The sequence below is a fragment of the Colobus angolensis genome, unplaced genomic scaffold (assembly GCF_000951035.1).
Source record: "Colobus angolensis palliatus isolate OR3802 unplaced genomic scaffold, Cang.pa_1.0 Scaffold165, whole genome shotgun sequence".
NCBI classification, from domain to species: domain Eukaryota; kingdom Metazoa; phylum Chordata; class Mammalia; order Primates; family Cercopithecidae; genus Colobus; species Colobus angolensis.
The window spans coordinates 477,030-499,930 of NW_012114766.1; the positions used below are offsets into that span (position 1 = coordinate 477,030).

General features: G+C 50.6%; 1 protein-coding gene and 1 pseudogene across 1 annotated transcript in view; both read right to left on the reverse strand.

Moving 5' to 3' along the window:
- Positions 1–10,196: 10,196 nt before the first annotated feature.
- On the reverse strand, positions 10,197–13,612 carry LOC105508662 (annotated as a pseudogene).
- A 1,149-nt stretch (positions 13,613–14,761) lies between these two features.
- ERICH1 (glutamate-rich 1) overlaps positions 14,762–22,901 on the reverse strand; it is a 61,728-nt gene continuing 53,588 nt past the window's right edge. The window contains exons 4-6 of the mRNA XM_011937535.1: positions 22,011–22,601; positions 18,935–19,129; positions 14,762–15,232 (exon numbers count right to left, since the gene is read on the reverse strand). Of these exons, the coding sequence (XP_011792925.1) occupies positions 15,159–15,232; positions 18,935–19,129; positions 22,011–22,601 (860 nt within the window). The 3' untranslated portion in view covers positions 14,762–15,158. The remainder of the gene's footprint in view (positions 15,233–18,934; positions 19,130–22,010; positions 22,602–22,901) is intronic.

The following is a 22,901-nucleotide window of genomic DNA, read 5'->3' on the forward strand; positions in this document are numbered from 1 at the left end:
AAGACGGCAAAGGAGGGCCTGGTGGTGCCTGCTGTGAACAATACAGGCGACACGTGACCTCTGCAAATTCCCTGCTGGTGCCTCCGGTGAGTGTCCAGTGAACCAGGTGCCCCAGGGGTACAGAAGTGTGCTGCTCACCCCTGGTCTTGCTGGGAAACAGGCTCATCCCAGAAGTCACGTGGCAAAGCAATTCACGTCAGTTAATCTGTGCTGAGGGCCTACCGAGCACTCCATGTTCATACAGGGTCCTCATTTAATCCTTCTCAAAATCCCGCGAGGGAGAGCGTCATCCCAGTGTTCAGGTGTGCATGCCAAGGCTGAGTGTATTGGGGTAGCCTGTCCACGCAGGTGGTGGGAGTCACGCTCAGGCCCTCAGCGTGCCCTTGGCAGCGGTTACACGCCCTGCTTTCAGAGACAGGTGGGGTCATCGTAACCATTTCTGGATCACAAGGGGGAGGGATCCTACCTCTCAGAAAGTGAATCCTGTCGTGCCACTGGTTGTCTCTGAACCACAACTGTTACTAACAACGGTGGCACTGGCGACAAGACGCGTGAACCTTACCAAGTGGATGCTGAGTCTGTGTTCTTAATGAAATCCAGAGTTAGGCAAAGAGGAGGGTCTGGCAGGAGTTTGAGTGAATTTAACCTTGGCACTGGACCTACACAAGGGTAGACATTTGTGTGTAGGATAATTTAAAAAGGACTTGCAATTTGAAAACAAATTTTTATTTTTATTTTAAAAGGACTTGCAATTTGAAAAGGAAACAGTGAGTCACACTGGAAAGGCAGCAGATAGCATAGTGGGTCTGCTAGGAGGGAAAATACAAACGAATGGTCCCTTGGTGAAGGGGTCCAGGCGACCCGGGAAGCTGTCTGGCAGCCCCCATGGAGTCGGGCCAGCCCACTCTCCTGGATGATCCCCAGAAACACTCCCCACCGTCTCCCAAGGTGACATCCTATGGCTGCTCCTAGGACTTCTCTGTGGTATCAGGGAGTGTCATCATTAGGGGAGCTGCATTTGTGGGGTGACAGGTTCAGGGGAGACGGGGCCCTGCCCACGGGGCCAGCTGGACTCTGAGTCTTTCAGTCTTGCTCTACTGCTGGCAGACGGTCTCTCCCCGAGGCTGAAGCTGGTTCCCTACAGCCACGTCACAGCACTCCAGCCCCTGGGAGGAGGGATGGGAGATGGGTAGACAGATTTTTCATAAGGGCCTGGCCTGAAAGTTGCAGCCTTTGCTTTCCCTAAGGACCTCACTGGCCTTCTAGAACAGTTACATGCCGTGTGCACCTGCGAGTTAAAACTCACCGCATCAGTGAAAGGAGGAGGGCGGAATGGACATGGGGACAATTAGTTTCTGCCACAGCAATGGAAACGTACAGTGTGGCTGATGCAAACGACGGCAGGTCAGACAGCAGCTAGAATCCACCGTGAGGTGCACAGACAGCAACACGTGTGCGCATCTTAGAAACAGGCTGTGAAGAGACCAGAGAAAGCGAAAGGCCCAACACTGCTCACCCGAAGGCTGCTGTGGCCTGAATGCGTCCCCTCCCCGGAACGTCAGCCCCTTCACAGTGGACTTCCCGGCACCCAGAACTACGAGAAATACGTTTCTTTTCTTTACGGATGAACCCGTCTCGGGTATCGTGACAGCAGCCCCAGCGTGGACTCTCACCATCATCCTGTGCACTTTAATGGAAACCACTCACATCCACACATCAGGCCCACGGCAAGGACACTGAGTCCAGGTCACAGGAGGGGAGGTGCTGGGACCTGTGGGGCTGACACAGTAGCGTCCCAAACTGGACACAAATCACACAGCTGCCTGTGGCTGAGGTCTCCAGAGGAAAGAAAAAGAAAAAAAAAAGAAAAAGACAAAAGTACAGCAGACATCTGAACAAAAGGGGTTTTTAATGCCAAATAGGAAGCCAGGAAGGAGCCCGCTGGTTCTGGTTCTTCCCTTCGCTCCAGCGTGCACTCCGTGTGAACACAGGGCAGCCCTGTGGCCACCAGCCTGGCACCACCACTGCCAAAGTGCATCTTAAATGCAGAACAACAAATCATACTTCCATGTTTTGCATTTTGAAAATACTGGAAAGAAAGCTCCTTTGCAAGTGATTGAAACAGTTATTTTATGTTTTGATGACTGGGTAAAAACCACATGTCAGAGATGAAAATTAAAGAGGAAATTTAACAATTGCATAATGATAGTAGATTCAAATATATAATACTGGGAATCTAATTTTCTGAAGGCAAAAATAGAGAGCAGTTCTGTCATTTCTCATAAATCTATACCCAGGACATTTTCCTGCCTATAATCTCTGCATAGTTTTGAGTGGATTAGTTCCAACGGGTGTGTTCAAGGATATTTGCATACTAGTGCAAATACGTTAAGCTCAGCAGGGTGATTTCCCAAATTCATTCAGATGCTATTATTGATAACAGGATTTTCTGTGGAACCGTGTGCCACTGTGGAAGGGCTGATCTGAGTTACTGCCTGCACAGACACAGACGCACTTTATTGCCTGGATGAATTTAGACATGGGGGCAAGAAACTTGAGGCCAGGCTTTCCTCCCGTCCACCAGCATCTACCAGCATCCAGGGAGAGCAAGAGATGGCATATCTGTGCCAGTGGAGCTGTCTTTAGAATAACCAAGTATTTAGTTAAAATAACACATACCTATTTCTTTGCATTTCACCCTGAAAACAACAAGAATAGAGTTTGCGAAAGGGCTTGTACGCTCACAGTGTGGTAAGAGCAGGGCTTTCTTTTGTTCTGTGCTATCCTCAAGGTCAAGCACAGAGAACTCCAGCGTGGGTGTATCCTGTGTATGGTGGAAATGCTCAGAGCCCCTGGCCCTGGGGGGAGGGTCCACGGGGGAGAGGTGAGCCCTGTTGTCACCTTCGTTAGACGTCCAGGACCGCATCTCTCCCGAGAGGGTGGGGGGAAGGGGTGCCAAGCGCGGGCTGCTCTGAGCTCTCCCCGCAGGAAGGTGGGCTCAGATCATGAAGCACTCCCTCCAGGAGGCAGGAGCGTGACCTGCACATCCTGCGCTTGGCTTTGGGGCATGTTCAGGAGAACAAGGCTGGCAGGGTGTGGTCTTGGTGCTCGCTCCATGCTGGGAGTGCTCAGAGCTGAGCGTGTGCTGTGCGCGCGGCCCGGCGTGGAGCCCGCGTTCCTCTGTGCGTGGGAGGGAGCTGCTTCCCCTTCAGTGCTCTCGAGGAGGATGCCGGCCTCCGCCAGGCCGGGTCAGCACTTTGTCCCGGGTCTGACCCCGCGGCCCTGTCCGCGCCCGGCCTCCCTGTTCCAGCTTCAGTGACGGTCTCAGGAGAGAATGCAGGCAGAGCGGGCTCTCCTTTTCCTGCCCTGGGGGCTGACATCTGACTCACGGATGCCACTGAAAGGGCGGCCCTTGTCGCCTCAACTCGCTTTTCATCAGTTACCGTCCTCCGCAGGGCATGGGCACCTCCTGAAGTGAGGATGAAATGGGCTTGAGCTCCCAGCAGCAGCCGCCCCGTGACTACAGGTGCCTCCGAGGCCGGCCCCAGGCACGGAGAGGGAAGCAGCCAGGCAGCCAGCCAGGGAGGCACCGTGCCAACAAGCTCAGATTCCAGAGCCGGCGCCGTGCCCAAGGGCGGGAGAGAAGGAGGACATGAGGCGCAGGACGCAAGTTCAGGCCACCCTGACCTGAGGAGGTGCAGCCGCCCCGCAGCGCATGCTGATAACAAGGGTCTCTTCTGCTGTGGGCTCTGAGGCCTGCAGAGCCAAGACCTGACCTCCTAAAGCCAGAGCAAGGGGCCGCGGCCACCGCAGGGGGCTTCACGGATTCATGGTGAAAGGTCCGAGTGAAATCCCAGGAGAGCCCAGGAGAGTGTGACTGAGAAATAGATCTGGGGTCCTGTCGCCAAGGTGGTGCGTAAACAGTTTACAAATGACAGCAGATGTTAATCATCGAAACCAAGAACAGCCCTCGTTCATGCACGGTAGAGCTCTAGTCTTGCACAGGTTCAGTGGTTTCAGGAAGATGCGTTGTTGGGGAACCACAGTCCCTGGCTTATCGCACATACTTGCCATGGCTAGATTCAGGCCAACATGGATATCGCATTTCAGTTAAGTTGAATCAGACGCTGCAAGTCAATGTCAGTTGTTTTGGGCTTAAGTTCATGTCTGGTCCAGCTTAAGTTGTTAGTCCAGGGTTGGGAAGAGAAGTGGCGCTGGGCTTACAGGGTCCTCATCTTCTAAACCTGCTTGATACTGTGAGACGCTGGGGTGGGTGGGAGTGGGAAAAGAGGGAAAGGGATTTTGAAAATACTGATTCTAATTTTGAAATCTGTGTTTAAACATATCATCCCAGGGCTCCTTGGAGAAGCAGCTGATCCCAGCTCTGGGGCACGGAAAGTTTCAGGTGAGCGTGGGGCTTCGGGGCCTTCAGAGCAAGAAAGTGCCCTTGGCAATAGGGCAGGTGGAGAAGATGCAGGAGCCAGCCCAGAGGGGCTCCCACTGGCCAAAGAAGAACCTGGGAGTCCACGAAGTGGGAAGGGGGGTTAGGGAGAGAGACAGAGAGCTGGGGGCGAGGACAGGAGAGCCAGAGAGAGAGGGACAGGCAGGGTTGGGGGAGAAGAGTGAGGGGAGACAGAGGCTGAAATGGAGTGGGAGGGGCAGGGCATCTCGTTTCTCTTCAGTGGCCACTACGACATCATTGTCAACTCTCTACTCGGAAATCAGTGAGGAAAGGGATTGACTTCAGCAGCTCCCCCTTGCTTAAGAGAAACTGTTTCATCTCCTCTTGATGAGAAAATACCTTTTTCACAGAATGCTTGGTAATAAATGTGGCAGGAACGGTAAAATTAGATCGACTATTTTGCAACCCAGATGAAGGCACTGATTTAGGAAAAGGCCGTTGACAGTTGCCGAGGCATCGGGGACCTGGAGGCAGAGCGTCTGCGGGCGCTGAGGCATCTCTGCATGGGTTTACCAGCGACGGCTCTGTAGTCACCTCTTCAGACAAGGGATTGCCCTGGTGCTCGATGCCACCCCACCGACGCCTTCCCTGAGCTCACCCTGCACCCACATGCCCTCTGAATCCGATGCCTGCAGACCTTACTTCCGGTGGCAGGAAATGTAGCTGGCAGAAGGAAAGGTTATGTGATGGAGGGAGAATCCATTCCACAAGAGCAAGACTGTGGCCTGGCCCCAGCAGTCACTGCATTTAGGGAAGCAGCGGACAGAAATCAATGAGACAACACAGGCCCGCAACCAAATGCAGAGCCCGACTGTTGTTGGCTGCTGGTTGGAAAGATGTGCCGGGGACAGTGGGGAAATCCAAATAGGAATGGAGTGGAGTTGACATCACCTAAAGTGACAATGAGCTTGCCTGGGATGGTTCTGGCTCACACCTGCTGTTCTGGCATAATTATTAATCCCAACTCACTCACTTTACAAAGTGTCGTATTCTGGTGATAATTCCTATGGTCACTCAAAAGCTAGGGAATTGGTGTTAGTTGTCTTAGGCGTGAATAATGGTGTTGAGCTTATAGGGCATCTTCATTCCTAGGAGATGCCTCAGGCTCAGAGAATTTAAGCTACTTGGAGAGACCAGGGGCACACAGCTCATATGATATAGAACTGGTTTATAAAAGCCGTGGTAAACAAAACCCAAAAGTGGGCACGGGACTGGAATGGACATTTCTCCTAAGAAGATATACAAAGGTCAACACGCACACAAAAAGACGTATGACACCACTCATCAGCACGGAAATGCAAATCTAAACCACGAGGTGCTGCTTCATAACCATCGGGATGATTATCATGTACTGTTACAAACCAGAAATAAGCGCTGGTGAGGATGAGGAGGAATGAGCATCCTCATGCGCCGCTGCTGGGAATGAAAAACGGTGCAGCTGTTGTGGAAGACGGTGTGAAAGTTCCTCAGAAAACGAAACCCAAATTTAATTACTGTATGATCCAGCACTTCCACTTCTGGGCATAACCCCCCACCTTGAAAGCTGGAACTCAACAGGTGCTTGTACACCCACGTTCGGAGCAACATTACTTCAACAGCCAAAAGGCAAAAACAGCACCATGTCCATCTACAGATGAATGCAAATGAACACAGGGCAATGTGCTAACGCGAACTAAACATGGCCGGCGAAGGATGCCAGGACGTCTATATTTGAGTCCTTGTGGACGAACTGTAACCCACCTTAATAGCAGACAGGACTGAAAACCTAATTCAGGAGTCTGTGCCTGTGACAGTGGCCGAGTCTTGACCAATCCCAGCGGCCATACGTCAACCACGCATAGACGGCTGAGTGTTACAAACTGTTTCAGTAAGGCAAACGCCAACCTGGAACCAATCCAGCCGTTCTGCACCTCTCTGCCCATTTTTATACATCACTTCCCCCCCCCTTTTTTTTGTCTGTATATTTGTTCTGACCATGAGGCATCCCTGGAGTCTCTCGGAATCTGTGGTGATTCTGGCGCTGCCCGATTCATGAATCATTCATTGCTCAATTAAACTCCTTTAAATTTAATTCAGTTGAAGTGTTTCTTTTAACAAATGGAACATGAATTTAGCCTTAAAAAGGAGGGGAGTCGACACAGGCTATAACACGAGGAACCCTGAGAATGGTATGGTGAGTGAAATAAGCTGGTCACAGGATGAATCCTAGAGGGTGGCACCGAGGAGAGGTCCCCAGAGGAGTCGGAGCCACAGAGACAGAAGGTAGGATGGTCGGTGGCTGCCAGGTGTGGAGTTCCTGTCTAATGGGGACAGAGTTTAGATTTAGGAACTCTATATTTTAAAATGTAAATTTTACAGTATGTGTATTTTATCACAATAAAAATATATTTTTTAAGTGTAGTAGACTTTGCCTCAAAAGCCCCAGTTCTTTCAACCTAAGTAAGAAAATAATGCAAAATACACCAAAGACTTTAAGACCCTGTTCATCCTAAGGCAACGTAACAGTTCACAAATAAAAGAATAGCTAAGTTAATTGAAGTCCGTTAACTTATTAGCATATTGTGCTACCGTTAGGATGGACGGCCAGGAAGCTCCTTCAGAAGCTTGGTAAGAGAAAACCTGGAGTGACTGGAGGGGCGGAGCTAGGAGGGGGCCTCCTCGAGGGGCTGCGGTGCTGGGGAGGGCTGTTTCCCGTTCTGGGTGTGGGTTACAGGGGTCTCGGCATTTTGTGAGAATTCCAGGAGGTGTGACATTATGGTTTATGTATGTTTCTATATGTATGTCATACATCAAACAATGTTGACTACAGTTTTAAATAAATTCAAACATTATGGATCCATATTGGCAACTATGTAAAGACACACACTGAAGGGAAAGAGGGAAAGGAACCTCCCAACAGCTACCAGAGATGGCTTAGGTGACATTCCCGAGGCCACCACAGTGACATCCCCCCAAGGCCGCCACGGAGACGTCCCCACAAGGACTTGGGCCGACACCAGTATCCCTGTTGCTGCAAGGGGCGGGCAGTGGTGTCCGTGGTGTCAGTGCAGGTGGATACACCATGGGTTTGCCCCAGGAGAGGACCCCCCGTGGCTGCTGTGCCCCCAGCGGGACCCAGGGTGGGAACACCTGCCAAGCTGGAGACAGCGGGTCACAATGGCTTTGCTCGCGGTGACCAAATCATCTCAGGCTGGACGCCAGCCCCCTGGGGAGTTGCGCCCTGGTGCTCACTTGAGCACTTTGATTATCTTTAGTAACAAATTCCCTTCAGCCCAACTCACCGCAGAAAGATGTGGAGAACAACAAAAAGGAAAACCAACCCCAAGTGGTCTCTGCCGAGCGCTGATGCATGACGGGACCTCAGGCCAAGCCCACACCAAGTCACGCCCCAAGGGACTAGGGAGAATAGCCGCGTTTGATTTTGTTCTTCAGCTCCACCTAAGTCTTTCTAACAGCAAGGACTTGGCTGTCTCTAGATAGGAGACAGACACTGTCCAACTTATTCTAAAACTCTCTTTCACTCTTACGCTCAGACGCCCTCATGCCACAGGCAGGTTGTAAGCAAATCCAATACGGCAAATAGTAATTAAGCCTGCAGAGAGGACTTCTGTATGTCAGCACACCCAGGACCGTCTGTAACAGGAGTCTCACTTGTTTTCATTTGCCCTGCTCTCACACAGACTTACCTTCTTACCTACGTGTGGGTCTCGTGTTCAGGACGATGGTGCACCAGGCACCAGCACCTGCCCTCGCAGGAGCTCCTCTTTTCTTCTTTGCTGTGGTCAGTTCCTGGGACCCAGGGGCCGAGTGGATCACGCAGCAACCTTCATCACCGGGGATCGTTCCGGGGGCATGCGTGGCCTTTTCTCCGGCTTGCTCGCTCCTTATCTGCATCCATTCTGTCCTCTGCACTCCTTCCTTCTTTCCTCTGTGCCCCACTCCCATTCCACTCCTCTCTCATGCACAGTCACACACAGTAGAGAGTGTATTATTTAAATATATTTTTGCAGGATTTCTATTGTTGTAGGTGCCTCATTTTAAACTCATGATAATGTTTTTCGTGACACATCCTGTCCTGTCTTACTTTTCCCTCCACGCACGCAGGTGCAGAGACCATCCATCCACTGTGCTGTTCTCACAGTTACACCTGATCCCAACAGGTCCCTTCCCCTGCCCAGGTGGACACCAGGGGCACCCTCTTCAGCCTCCAGAGATGACGCCGCAGGGCTATCTCTGTGCCTGCAGACTCATGGCCTGAAGACTCCCCCAAATCAGGCTGTAGAGCTGCCCACCAGGCCTTAAATGACTGTGACCACAGCCATTCTCAAGTCCTCTCTGAATGGCCTCGCTGCTGGCATGGTCCTCAAGGGACATGCCCCTCATCCCCACGGCATCTTCTAAACTCCCCTGGTTCTTCCTTTTTCTGTTTTCTCCTAAGAGTCTCCCGTCCGGGTGCTCAGTGCCAGTGGCTGGATCCCCCTTGCAAAGCTGCTCCTCCCCTTCAAAATCCGCAAGTCACCTGTGGGGTAAGGTGAGGCTTTGGGACTCTCCCCTTCCCCAAAATATCTGACCCGGTGATTTTAGCATCTGGATCATCCTTGTTGGGTTTGGTTATTATTCCCTTGCAGACGATGAACACTTTTCTAATTCTATTATCTCTGTGTTTGTTTGCCCCACTTTTTTGTGAGAAGTAGAGCTTTCTCCTCCTGACCTTCCCCACCTGCGCTCTGGTGCTATGGACCACAAACCATGGATTACGCTGCCCTTTGTAATGCGCTGTCCTCCATTAATGACCTTGTTCGCATTGAGGCTGAAATCAGCCAGAGCTCGCCCCTGGGACCCTGTCACTCTCACAAGTGTCAAAGCTTGGGGCTTACTTGCCTCTGGAAATAAAGGACATCCCCACTCACGCTGCGTCTTTCCTGCTGCAGGTCTGGGATGAACATTTCTGCAAGGGGCCTTGGCTAGTGTTGTGCCAAACGGTGCGCAGCAGTGGTTCCCAGACTTCTGGCCTCAGGACTCCCTCGCTCTGAAGAGCCCCCCGGGGAGGCCCCCAGCACGCTCCAGCCTAGAAGCCAAAGCAGAAACTTAAACATTATGGATTAATTCATTTAAGATAAACAGTACACTCCTTGTATGTTAACCTAAATAACACATTTTAGTGAAAAATAATTTTTAATAGCAAACAATTTTACTATTAGCAAACGTTTAATAGAATGGGAAAGAGGGGAGTATGTTAATAGCTTTTTCGAATAAATATGGATTTTTTTATACAACAGCAAAAGTCAACAAACTGTAGTTTCTTAAAGGTTGGTTGCAATGTGGAATAGGAAACCATAACAATAATGGTGATAGATACTGCAAGAGTTGAAGAAAGAAGAAAGAAACACGAAAAGCAGCTCAACAGTCTAAGACAGGTTTATTTTGGAGAATAAATTGGAGAGGGCCTTCTGCCCAATTTCGGTCAGGAGCCTTTTCTCTTAGAGACTAAGGGTATGTAAGAGTTCTGGGAGGGGCAGCTTATGGCAGGCTAGGAATGTTTCTGTGTGGAGGACAGTCTTATTGCAGGATTGGAACGTCTCTGGTCGGAGGGGAGGTTATCTCGGGGTTGGCACATCTCTGGTCAGAGGTTTCATTTGTGGTTTAAGGTCGTGCTGACATTAGCCATTAGGCTGATGTTTTGGGGCTGGATTTAGGCGGTTTCTAAACCAGAACTTACAGTGGTGATGCTTGTCTAAGATGGCGATGCTCCTGCTCCGTCAGTACAGACTGTGCCAGTCTCCCTGATGGTAAATCCAGTCTGGGTCTCTGCGGGGAATGGCATCATTGGCCACTGGATTTTGTACAGGGGCTTGATTATGGAGTTCATCTGTATGGGTTTCAGCTGAACGCCAGGTGCGCCCTTTTTCATCAGGAGTGAGGGTGGAGGCTAGAATGATATAAATGCCATGCCACATTAAATTAAAGGACTGAGTAATATGCAGAAATTCCTTGCGATAATGAGAGGGATTTTCAGAGGAAGATCCCAGATGCTGTTGGATCTATGACAAATCAGACGGAGAGAAAGGGTCATGAATGCGAGCACTGCCTTCAACCCAGCCACCCCCGGAAGAGGAAGAATGGCAGAGGTAGTTTGACTGGCTGGCCTTTCCTTTGTCTTTAATGTCCAAATGTAAGGCTGGGCCTAGCAGCCCCCAGGGGGCATCCAGGAGGGGCCCCAACCCATCCCCATAGACCACGTTTGAGAGAGTGGCTGGCACGGTCCCTTTCTAGGGGCCATTCTTAGCTCCAGCTGCTGCTACCCTTCTTCATGCCCAAGTGGCCTCTGGCTGGGCCCCAGTCTTTGGCTCCCAGGGCTGGGGCTGCAGCTGCACTGTGGTTCCTGGACTTCCTCACCCAGCCTCACCACAGGGACAGGAGGGCCTAGCCTGGCCCTGTCATCTTCCCCTCCTGGGTAATCTGCCTGGGCAGGCCTGGTGGAGTCAAATGCGAGCTTTAAAAACAGGTTCTCCATACCAGAGGGTCCTTCTGCCACCCTGAGGTTGGCTGCCAGGTTGGAGGGGCCACAGGACTGGGACTTCGGGCCTTGAGGAGTGGCGGCGGCCACAGTGTCAGCCAGCAAGGACTCGGAGCCTCTGTCCTGTGGTCATAGGAACAGCATTTTACTGGCGGCGGGTGGGTCCACAGAGAGGTCCCCGCATGGCTACGCGGAATCCCCACCCTGTACCAACACTGTGAGGTGGCAAATGGTGTCATTTCAAGCCACTGGGCCTGTGGTCGTTTGTTATGCAGAAGAATAAAGTTCATTAATACTTGTTACGATAAAAATTTTAGAATTCAGTTTCCTCCATCCGCAGCCGCGGCCCAAACTGGGAGGGAGCAAGAGATCAAAGAATGGCTGGGACACAGCCTGCCTGGACAGCCGCAGGACAGCACTAGGACCCGCAGCTTCCGAGCTGCTTCTGCGTGGGTTCCCGGGCTTACTGCCGGCCATGAGCGATGGAGCTGCTCCCCCCGGGCGGTTGCTGGCTCCAGGTTCTGGGGATGCCTGCTCCTACCCCAGGTCCTGGACAGCTCTTGGGTTGGCTCCAGGTTACTGGGATGTCTGCTCCTCCGGGGGGCGCTGTGACCTTGGCTCGCTGCTCAGCCTTCAGGGTTCAGGCAGTGGACAAAAGCCCTCAGCAGCCTGGTGGGGAACTCACTGCACCACAATACCCTGTTGAATAGGTTTTGAGGAATTTCTGACCCCTTCAAAGCTGTACCCAATACTGGTGTGAGGCGGGGCGGAGGCATGCACGCTTCTTATGTGGGAGTGAGGCGGTCGGAGGCGTGCACGCGTCTTATTTGGGAGGGGGTGGAACCCATTCCTGCGATTCTCTGACGAGCCCCAGGATGAGAGGATACGTCACCTGGAGAGCGCTCGGGGCAAGAGCTGCAGAGAGAGGCAAAGCCCAGAACCGACCCTGTGGGCCCTGGAGTCTCCCGAACCCACCACAGTTCTGCCCTGGAGCCGGACGGCAGCTGGGCCTGGGAAGCAAATTGGAGATGGGCTCGTGCAAGCCCTCTCTGCTCAGGCTCTGCAGACACAGGCGGAGGTCCCAGGGCGCAGGCAGTACTGACGGGCTCAGAATTTCTGTGTTTTTTCCTTCTAGGCACAACTGTCTTAATATTAGCAACCTGATGACAATTCCTCATGCTCCTGAGTGCTTCCTTCTTAACTGACATGGTTTACAGAAAATAAATTACATGAACTGAATGAGTATTTTGCACTATTGTAGAAGATAAATTGATTTAATTATTATCTAACTTCAAACACAGTGGAATAAACAGATTATCATATCTATGCTGGCATATTAGAGACAAGATTTATTTGCTTTTGTTTTGTAGAAGATGCATTTTCCCTTTTGGAATCAGAATGACACACAAAACGAATTAACCCTAAACTTCCACCTGCTCCACTGTATCCCTATTCCTCAATATTCTCAGGGTCAGGAAAGTGAATGCAGGAGGTTTCACAAAGTAAAGCCCCACAGGATCACAGAATCAAGAAGTGAGTCTACAGGGATTCTGTGGAATGCAGGAAAAGGCTGACACATTCCCCACCGCCCCCTGCAATGGCAGGGATTGCATGGCACCTATAGGGATTCTCTGGAACCTACAGGGATTCCGTGGCATCCACAGGGATTCTGTGGCACCTACAGGGGATTCCGTGGAACCTACAGGGGTTCCGTGGAACGCAGGAAAAGGCCGACACATTCCCCACTGACCCCCCCACCGCAATGGCGCATTCACTTGCAGGGGATGGAGAAAGTGGAGATGGTTCATCATTAAAAGACATAAGCGGGACGTTAAGAATAGTAAAATTATGAATTTGCCAATATTGAATTTATTTTCATATTTGCAAAGCATGTGCTATTAATTAAGAAGCATTTAGGCTAGGCACAGTGCCTCATGCCAATAATCCAGCACTTTGGGAGGCTGAGGCAGGTGGATCTCCTGAAGTCGGGAGTTCAAGACCAGCCTGACCAACATGGAGAAACCCCATCTCTAGAAATAAAAAATACAAAATTAGCCGCATGTGGTGGTGCATGCCTGTAATCCCAGCTACTGGGGAGGCTGAGGCAGGAGAATCGCTTGAACCTGGGAGGCGGAGGTTGCAGTGAGCCGAGATGGTGCTACTGCATTCCAGCCTGGGCAACAAGAGTGAGACTCCATCTCAAAAAAAAAAAAAAAGAAAAAAAAAAACAAAAAAACCCCCCAGCATTTAAACGGGAGGTTTGCAGGCTGCTGCCTCTGACAGCCCAGGTTCCACAAGGCCATGGAGCTTCTTGGTGGAGGCAGGTGTCTGGCTTGGCGTCGCTTCAGCACAGGTTCTTACCATGGGACGAGGGGCTCTTGGCCACTCCCACGCCTCACAGTGACTTCCGAGTTAGGGGAAGAGAAGGGAGGGCAGGGCTGGGCAGGGCGCCCTAAGGATGACCACAGCTCCCCTGAGGCCGAAAGACGGTGGAGCAGCAGCACCTGCAGCTCCTGCCTCACGTGTGGCCTCCTGGGAATGCCCCGTCTGGAGCGGCCTGCGTCCTGTCCTCGGGTGACGCTGGGAACAGTGGCATCCGCTGCCACATGCCTGTGCTCCAGGGCCTGCGACATGCATCAAGCTGGGGATACTGCATGACCACCAGATCCCAGGGGACCGTCTCCAGTGCCAGAAACATCCCCGTTTCACCTGCTTCCAGAAGGTTCCAGCTTGTGGAAGAGACGTCTCTTAGAGAACAGGAGGGAACTGGCAGGACAGGGGGCAGGGAGGATGACAGGGCTTCCTTCCCCTCCCTCCACGCTGCCCACCTGAGCATCAGCTTTGGGCAGGGATGGTCTGGGCTGATGTTCTCCAAAGACAGAAGCGGACAGCAACCCCCGAGCCGCCACCTCCCCCCGTCAGAATGGCCCTGATCAGCACTGGGGGTGTGGGGGGCCCAGGAGCCCGCCTGGCAGCCCCTCAGAACGTCGCCATCATCAGGTGACCCTGCAGTTCCATTCCCCAGAGGAAGGGAGACGAGCACCACGCAGCGCCTGGGACACGGATGCTCACAGGCAGGACGGGGCACACGCGGGTCCTGGATGCTCACAGGCAGGACAGGGCACACGCGGGTCCTGGAAGGCACAGAGGGTTGCTCTCACCACAAACAGGACGAGCGTGGTGGTCCCGGCAGAGCACAGCAAATGCATGTGGTACCTTGAATTATGCACCTAAAAATGACTAAAAGGGAGTTTTATGTATGTTCTACCGCAATAAAACTCTTCATAGACAGAGGCACTGCCCACTGCCCTCACAAATGTTGTACCAATTGACTGATACTTTTTTTTTTTTTTTTTGAGACGAGTCTTGCTCTGTCCCCCAGGCTGGAGTGCAGTGGCACCATCTCGGCTTCTGCAAGCTCCGCCTCCCGGGTTCATGCCATTCTCCTGCCTCAGCCTCACAAGTATCTGGGACCATAGGCGCCACCACGATGCCTGGCTAGGCTATTTTTTCGTATTTTTAGTAGAGACGGGGTTTCACCGTATTGGCCAGGATGGTCTCGCTCTCCTGACCTCGTGATCCGCCCGCCTCGGCCTCCCAAAGTGCTGGGATTACAGGTGTGAGCCACTGCGCCCGGCCTGACTGATGCTTTTAAAACTTAGTAATACCAAGAACTGACGACTGCTTCTATGACAAAAAAGAAAGTCCAACAGGAAAAACTGGTACTTGATATGATTCACAAAGTAGAGAAGAGAAAATAAGAAATTCAACTATAATCAGACTACTTAAACTAGAACATTTTAATACCTAGAAAGCATTCTTAAAACAGAGACTTTCAGATACAAGCTGATTCAAAACTTCATAAAAATATATGAGCTTCAAATGATACAGTTTAACAGAATGTCCATTTTCAATTTTTACAATAATTAGAAAAACAGAATCACGTTTTATGTAGTAATTCAAGACATATATAATTGCAAATCGGTGAAAAATTTCCATTTTACCCCAATTTCTCATCCGAAGCCTCAGATGGCACCTTACCCATCCGGAACAACACATGAATAAATAATATGGCAGAAATGTCTTTCAAGTTCCCAGAGAACTAACTCTAGGCCCATTTCACATTTGTCTTTCATGTTTTTTATTAAAGAGGAGCTCTTCTTAAAGAGATATTCCATTTTAGTCACTGCTCTTCTCAGGGAGGATATGTGTGATCCAGTAACTAAAGAAAGCCGAGATTACTCTGGCATGGTCTGGAAAGCAAAAAAACAGAAATAAACAAAAAATAAAACAAAGACAAAAAGAAAAATCATAAGTTATTATTATGTAGACATGAGCCTTTGGGCCCAAAGTGAACTCCCAAATAATCTAATAAAACGCAACTCTGGCATAAAACTGATGTTGAAAGTGACACATTACACCTGCTAATCACACATTATGTACTCCGTATGGCAACACACTGGCTCAGTTATGAATATTTGTATTTCACTGGGGCATGAACCCTTGGTTCACTAGCTCTATTACACCTGCACTTCAAAACGTTACAGTGCAATATTACAGGCTTAAAATCAGACCTGAAAGAAAACCCACATACAAACCGAAATGAAAAGGAAATAGAAGTTTATGTCAAGGGTGAACAAGCAGAAAAAATTCAGCAGTGGAGCCGTAAGTGAGACAACACAGGACCACGTGGTGCCCACGTCATGAAACCAGGGCTGCGGCAGCGCCAGCCAAAGGCAGCCGAGACACCACATTGTGACGCCACAATCACCCCTGATGTTACCACAACCCTCAGGGCTTCCACAGGGGGGCCGTGGCTCCGACCTCTGAGCCCACCGGTCCCCAGGGTCTGACCTCTGAGCCTGCCGGTCCCCAGGATCTGACCTCTGAGCCCGCCGGCCCCGGCTCCGACGTCTGTGCTCACCGGGCTCATGGCGGGACACTGGCTGCCAGGGAGGGCTCTCCCCAAAGTCAGGTTTTACAACTTGTCAGGCATCAAATGCCGCACCTAGAATCTGCTGCTTCTGAAGCTTCCAACCACAGAGAGCCAAGCTACAGACAACAGAAGCCCATCCATGCTCCCTGCCCAGGCAGGCTCCATCCCGCCCGGGGGGCAAACTGCCTGAGCTCTGGAAATCCCCAACAGTCAGGATGATAAAAATCTAATTCCCTCACCGAGGGTTAGAGGGTGACAGTCCCCAGCCCTTCTTAGTGCGCGTGCGAGAACACTCAAGGAATGGCAGCTACTACTGATGAGGAGCGTGTGTAATAAAACGTCACAGAAGCGGGGGAGCTTTGCCCTGACGCCAGCATCCCAGCTGAACGCAGCCCCCACGGCTGAGGAAAAGTAGCTGCTGAGCCAGAGAAGAGGGAGAGGAGACACGATCGGCAGAAAACACCCACACCTGCTTTTCAAATGTGATTTCTGCGCTCATCCTATGGAGGTGAGAGACACAGTGACTAATTAAATTCCTAAGCTAGTATTATGGAAAAAACCCTTAATTTCAAAAACTATATGCCAAGTCTGTATTAAACAAATACAATGTGTGAAAACAAAGCTTCATTGTTCATAAAATTTTATTTCATAAAATAGCTTGACGTAGAAAAACTGTGAGCACATATCCTACAGAACTCAAAGGAATCCTTTCTTAGAGAAAACAGATTCCTACACACAGTTTAGTTCTATCAGTGGCTTAACATAAATATGTGTGTATACAAAACCTGTCCGATGATTTTAATATAAGAAACCAATTGTTTTAATATCGGGGGTTCTGCTAAATTCTTTTGATGCAAAAAAGAATTGCCAAAACTCTTTTGGTGCATGTCAGAAAAGCCTCAAGTGTGAGAAACAGAACAAAAATTTTAAAAATTAAAAATTTAAAATCGCTTACTTTCATTTCTCATAAAAATCTATCAGTTTAACATAATAAAATTGGCTTGTTCGCGGTTTGAGATAAATCTTATTACGGAAATCTAAGTTTGTTAAGTACTTGCTGTAAGAGGCCTGACGACCAACCAGAAACAGAGATGCCGGCCTGCGGCCAACGCCGCCCTCTCATGCACACGCAGGTGCCACCTTCCCGGTGGGGCTCCTCCCCTCCGCCACTGTCGCCCGTGGGCCCTGCGTCCTCCTCCAGTGTCGTTTCTCATGACCCCTGGCCACGCTCCTGGTGGGCGTCTTTACTCACTGTCCCTGATCTCTCTCCTCCCTGCACTCCGGGCCCCACGGCCCTCTTGAGCCTCACAGCTGGAACCCGAGGTCTGACTGGCACCTGCACAGCCACCCAGCACTACGCTCCGGGCAGTACTCTCACCTCAAACCCGATCCTTCTGGGCCTCCTCCTCCTCCTCGCGGTGACCTGGTCCTCCCAGTGCCTCGCCGGCCACTCGGCAGCTCCCACTGGTTCTACCTCCACAGTCCACCTGGATGTCGGCTACAGCTGCCTAACCCATGGCTGCACCTTGGTCCATGCTGCAGGCCCCTCTCAGCAGGTCCTCAGCAGCACCCACCTGGTCTCCATTCTCCACGCCCTCCTTCCAGCCTCAAGATAACAGCCCAGAAGCCTCATAGCCTCCAGGAACCTCCTGTCTCTGCATAGAAGCCCACAAGGCTGCACATGTGCCTGGTCCTGTCACCTCTCCCCCTTCTGAGACTCACTCAATGCACCTGGCCCTGTCACCCGCATCCCCTGGTCCAGCCACCAGGCTCCTCCCATGTGCCTGGCCCTGTCACCTCTCCACCTTCTGCACCTTGTGCGACTCACATCCATCCCCTGGTCCAGCCACCGGGCTCCTGGCAGCTCCCCAAACACACGGGTTCACCCACCTCAGCGCAGGTGCACTTGGCTGCAAAAACACCTCCTCTTCCCATTCCTCCACAGCCTCATCTCCAGGATCTACCTGGAGCTCTACGACGCATCTCACCGTGTATCTGGCTTCTTTTCCAGCTCCTCAGCTAGGGAGCAAGTGCCCCGGGGGGGGGGGGGGTCCCTGCCAGGCTTCCTCAGTGACAGGCTCCACAGCCCAGAGCACCACGCAGGGCAACACACAGCCGATGCCTCCTCGATGGAGGAGGGCGTTCTGCATAAAGGCAGCTCCTCCGGCACCCACATGCTCTGCACGCTGATGGTCCCTGCAGCCCCCGGCTCCCTGCGCCTGTGCCACGGCATCGTCATATCACGGTGACGGAACGCTGTTCGTTATCTGGCTTCTCTAACATGCTAGTCTTGACACCTCAGCAACCCTGTGGGTTTCTAAGCACAGAAACCACCCCTGACACTTACTTTGAAACTCCCTCCACGAAATGTGCAGAGACTCCTTCTCTGGGATGGGTGCCACACACTGGCCCTGGGCCAGGTGTGCTGCTCTGCACTCAGTGGTGTGCAGGTGAATGGCTCAACAGCCTGGACTTCAGATTTTCAGCATTTGCCGGTTTCTGTGGCCTGAATACCCTCACCACAGCTTGTGTCACCACACATGGCACTGGGAAGACATGAGCACAGCCGCCCCAGCACACAACAGTTTGCTTGAAAAGGATGCCCGGTGAATGTGGTGGAAAAGAAGTCATCATCACCACGTCAGGGGTTCAATAAGGTACCAGACAGTTGGAAGCCAGCAAAAATTTACCATCTACCACACCAGTAGAGGAGAAGGAAAAGGGGAAGAAATGAATTCACTTCTATTGAAACTTAGAAAAATTTGGCTCCAAGAGTTGATAGCTCCCAAGTCTGGAAACTCAGACTGCACATGCGTTTCTGCATATATTATGTGAAATATTTTTATATCAAGCAGAGATGCAGGAAGCCTGTTTCTCTGTGGGACTCCATCTCCCACGCCATATGTGCAGCGTCATATATTCCAACTCACTGCTGTTTTGGTGGCATGTAAGTCTTTTAGAGGCAAACCTCGATGAGAGTATCTTAAGCAGGACCTTGAATAAATCGTACGGTACTTACCAGGAGGCATCGTGCAATGCTCTGGGAACACTGCCAGAGCATGCTTCAATCTCTCAGTATCTTGCAGAAGCAGCAGTGTTTTCAGGTGGTGCAGGATGGACACGTCTGAGGGCGGCATGCTGTGAGACACAAGACGGTCCAGCAGTTCCTTGGCGGCATCGGCGAGGGCGGCTGAAGCTGCATCTCTGGAGACACCTACATAAAGTCAGTTTTACTTGGAAATACAGTTTTGTTTTTATTTCTATAAACTAAAGATAAGCTTTCCTCTCTTAACGAAGGCCTCAAACCTATGCTTCCACATAGAATGAGATGTCTGGGAGATGAGAAGCTACCAGAAGAGAGAATCAGAACAGAGCTCAGTACAAAACACCACTGCACGAACGACCGTGGAAACCTGGACCGTCTACCCGCCTGCCTGGTGAGATACCTTCCCTGGCCCGTCTACGCATCTGTCTGGTGAGAAGCCTTCCATGGCATCTGTCTGGTGAGATGCCTTCCCTGGCCCGTCTACCCGCCTGTCTGGTGAGATGCCTTCCCTGGCCCGTCTACACGCCTGTCTGGTGAGATGCCTTCCCTGTCCAACATACAACTCAAGGCCATGAACAGCAGCAGGATAAACCAGACGATGGAACCAAGCTCTCTATGTCATAGCTTTAAAAAGAGTCAAGACTGTGGCTGTTTAGAAGAAATCAAGGAGAACGGAAAACAAGCCCCTGACTTCCCCTCGGTCTGGTGGCTGGTCTTGTTTCTCTGGCTGTGGTTAAGCAGTTCGACTGCAAAACGTGGTCGCCTGTGGTGGTTTTGGCATCAACCTTGCTTGGAATTGGCAAGACTTCTTCAACCTGTGACTCTATGTCCTGTAACAATTGTGTAAAACTCCCAATGGTCATGTCCTTCTGTCCCGCCCCTGCTCCGTCCTCTCTCCTGTCCACCTGGGCCTGTTGCAGACACCGGACTTCCCGCTCCAGGTCTACTGGGCTCTTTCCTGTGTTTTCATCCATTTTCTCTCCACCCTGCATTCTGGAGACTTTCTTTCACCCGTCTTCCCAGTCACTGATTCTCTTTTAGGCGAACCCTCATCTGCTGTTTCCCTGTCTTTTGAGGCCTGAATTTTTGTTACCATATTTCTCAGGCCTAAAATTTCCATTTGATTATTTTAGTAGATTCAAATTACCTGGCAAAATGCTCCAATATTTTCCCCCTTATTTTAAGCTTCTTGTCTGATAACATCAGTGTCTCCTGCTCCAGCTCTACTGCTCTTTTCTTCTTGTTTTCGGAGCTGTGGTCCTGTTTCGTGGCATGCCTGGTAAACTGCTGCTGAATGCACAGGAAAGACTGCAGAGGTCTAGGATGGCAATATTTTCTTCTAGACGTCTCACCCTTTGCTCCGCCAGGTAGACAGAGGAGAGGTGGATCCCCTGGACTGTGCAGGGACTGAACTGACTCCAGGGTGGCCACACATTTGGGACAGGGTTGTCTGCCTCTGGGCTGCCCTGCTCTGCTGGGCTTCAGAGTCAGGCCAATCCTCATCTGATCAGCACCTCAAGATGGCCAAGAGGCCCCGATGTTGTTCGGAGCCTCTCTGTGTGGCTTCTCGTCTTCCACCCACAGCTTCAGAATTGAGCAAAGGCTCTAAGGGAAGCCATGCAGAGTGTTGAGTTCTGTTCTCCGACCTCTGAGCCCAGCTGGCCCCGGCTCCGACCTCTGAGCCCAGTGGTCCCCAGGCTCCGAACTCTGAGCCCACCGGCCCCGGCTCTAATGTCCGTGCTCACCAGGCTCCAGGCTCTGCTTTTGGTCTCTCAACCTGTGAGGCTGGTTTTTCTGCCTCTCTGGGCTCCACCGGGTCCTTTCCCCAGACCCTCACCCAACGCCCACACTCAGGACTGGCAGATTCCTGAAGACAAGTGGCTGCAGATGTCTCCATGACAACCTCCCTGTGAGGGTTCCGGGAGTTTCATCTTTCTATGAGCCCATTTCCTGAGGAGCTTGCTGATTCCTTCAATAGGTGTTTCTCAACCTGGCTTTCTGGTTACTCCCGGCATGACTGTTGGTCTGCCCCCAGGTGCTGGAGCACACACAGAATAGGAAGTTTACTGAGATCTTTCCGAATTCTACTCTACTTTGCAGTGTCTTAGCCACGTCTTCCTGATGTGCCATCTGGATGTGTTTTCAATTTGTTAATATAATCTGCTGAGAAACATGCTAAAGAGGAAGAGGCTGGAGTGCTCTTCGTACTGAAACCAATCTATTAAAAATGGTACTTCTGCATCACTGTTAAAAATCAGTTACTTAATTCCCAAATTATTACATAGCTGATACTTCTTAATCTTGTTCATAAGAACACCATCAAATGCCCTGCTTAAATCTGGATCTGCTAAACCCACATTAACCTGAACCTGCTGGTAACATCATTAAAAAGACACCTATAACCACAAAATTAAAAAGTATTAAAAAAAAATTAAAGAGAAAAAAGCCAGGAAGCCAGCCCCTGGTGAGTATCTTTGTTCTGGGGCAACCCCGTGTTCCTAGGTCAGCTGTCGACAAAGCGGAGTGCAGACGTAAGCAAGCGCCATCTGTGACATTAAACCTCCGCTTACTTTCCTATGTCAATACAAACAACTGCACAAAAATGTTTGCTGAGAAATCACACATCCATTCCAGGTGGAAGAGAAAATGAAATCTGTCCGAAAGGCACAAGCTGTTGTTTCCTTCACCTCTCAGTCTGCTTATGAAGGTGAGCTCAGCTCATCAAAACCTCTAATTTCGATTTATCTCTTGTTTAGAAAAACAGCCTGGATGCCAACACACTCCAAAACCTGACCTTAGAGGCATGGAGGGGACACGGGGCCAGCCTGTTCTTGGCGCAGGCCACGGCCGCCACACTGCTTCTCTGGATATGCCAGGGGCACGTGTCCGTCCACATCATCAGTGGAAAGCACGTATATATTCTGATCTTTGCCTTATAACTAATTATTTACATTGAATATTTTTAATGTATCTTTTCACATTTCAGCATTATATTTCTTTTAATAAACTTTTAAGTGGATGTCTCTATGCAAAACAGTAAAAAACATACCGTCATAAAAATACATTTCCTGTGTTGACTTCAAAAAATTTAGAACACTATCTGCCTTTTCATCGGTAACTGTATCATCTTCCTCCCCGGCGTCCGCACCATCCTCCTCCCCGGCCAGTGTCGGGTCTTCCTTCCCAGAGTCCGCACCGTCCTGGTCCCCGGCCGGTGTTGGGTCTTCCTCCCAGGAGTCCACACCTCCCTCCTCCCCGGCGTCTTTAATGTCTTCCTCCCTGGCCGGTGTCGGGTCTTCCTCGCTGGTGTCCGCACCTCCCCCCTCACCAGCCGCTCCCATGCCTTCCCCTTCACTGCTGCCGTCCTCCGGCTGGTACATGAAGCTGACACCAGCAGCCTTTGTTACCAAGCCTGCTGCTTTCTTCCTTTTAATTTGCTGTTTCTTTTTCAGTTTCCTTTTTTTATTTTTGCTTATCGTGGGCCCGTCTGTGTGCTGTTGCTGAAATGTCTCCTGTAACGGACTCTGCTGTTTCTCTAATTCTGCTTGTTCTACAAGAACACTGTTGGGATTTTTAAATTTTTTCTTTGACTTATGCTTCCTAATTCTTCTTCTCTTTGGCTGGTCATGAGGATCCTGATCTGTTAAAAAAATCAAACATAACAATTTTCAGTACAACGAAACCATAACAAACGTATGAGGCTAAATAAATTTTCCATCAGGATCTTGTAGTTTTAGTAGAAAAAGAGTTTACACTATTTACTTCGGTGATTCTCAACTTTACCATCAAAGATCCTGGGATTAACAATAATATAAATTAGCAGCCTACTTTTTTTTCCCCATAAAAGACTCATTTAGATGTATATACACTCACAGATGCTACGATCACAATAAATGGTGTGCTTTGAAGGATGTACAAGTTGTTTTTTTTTTTTTTTTTT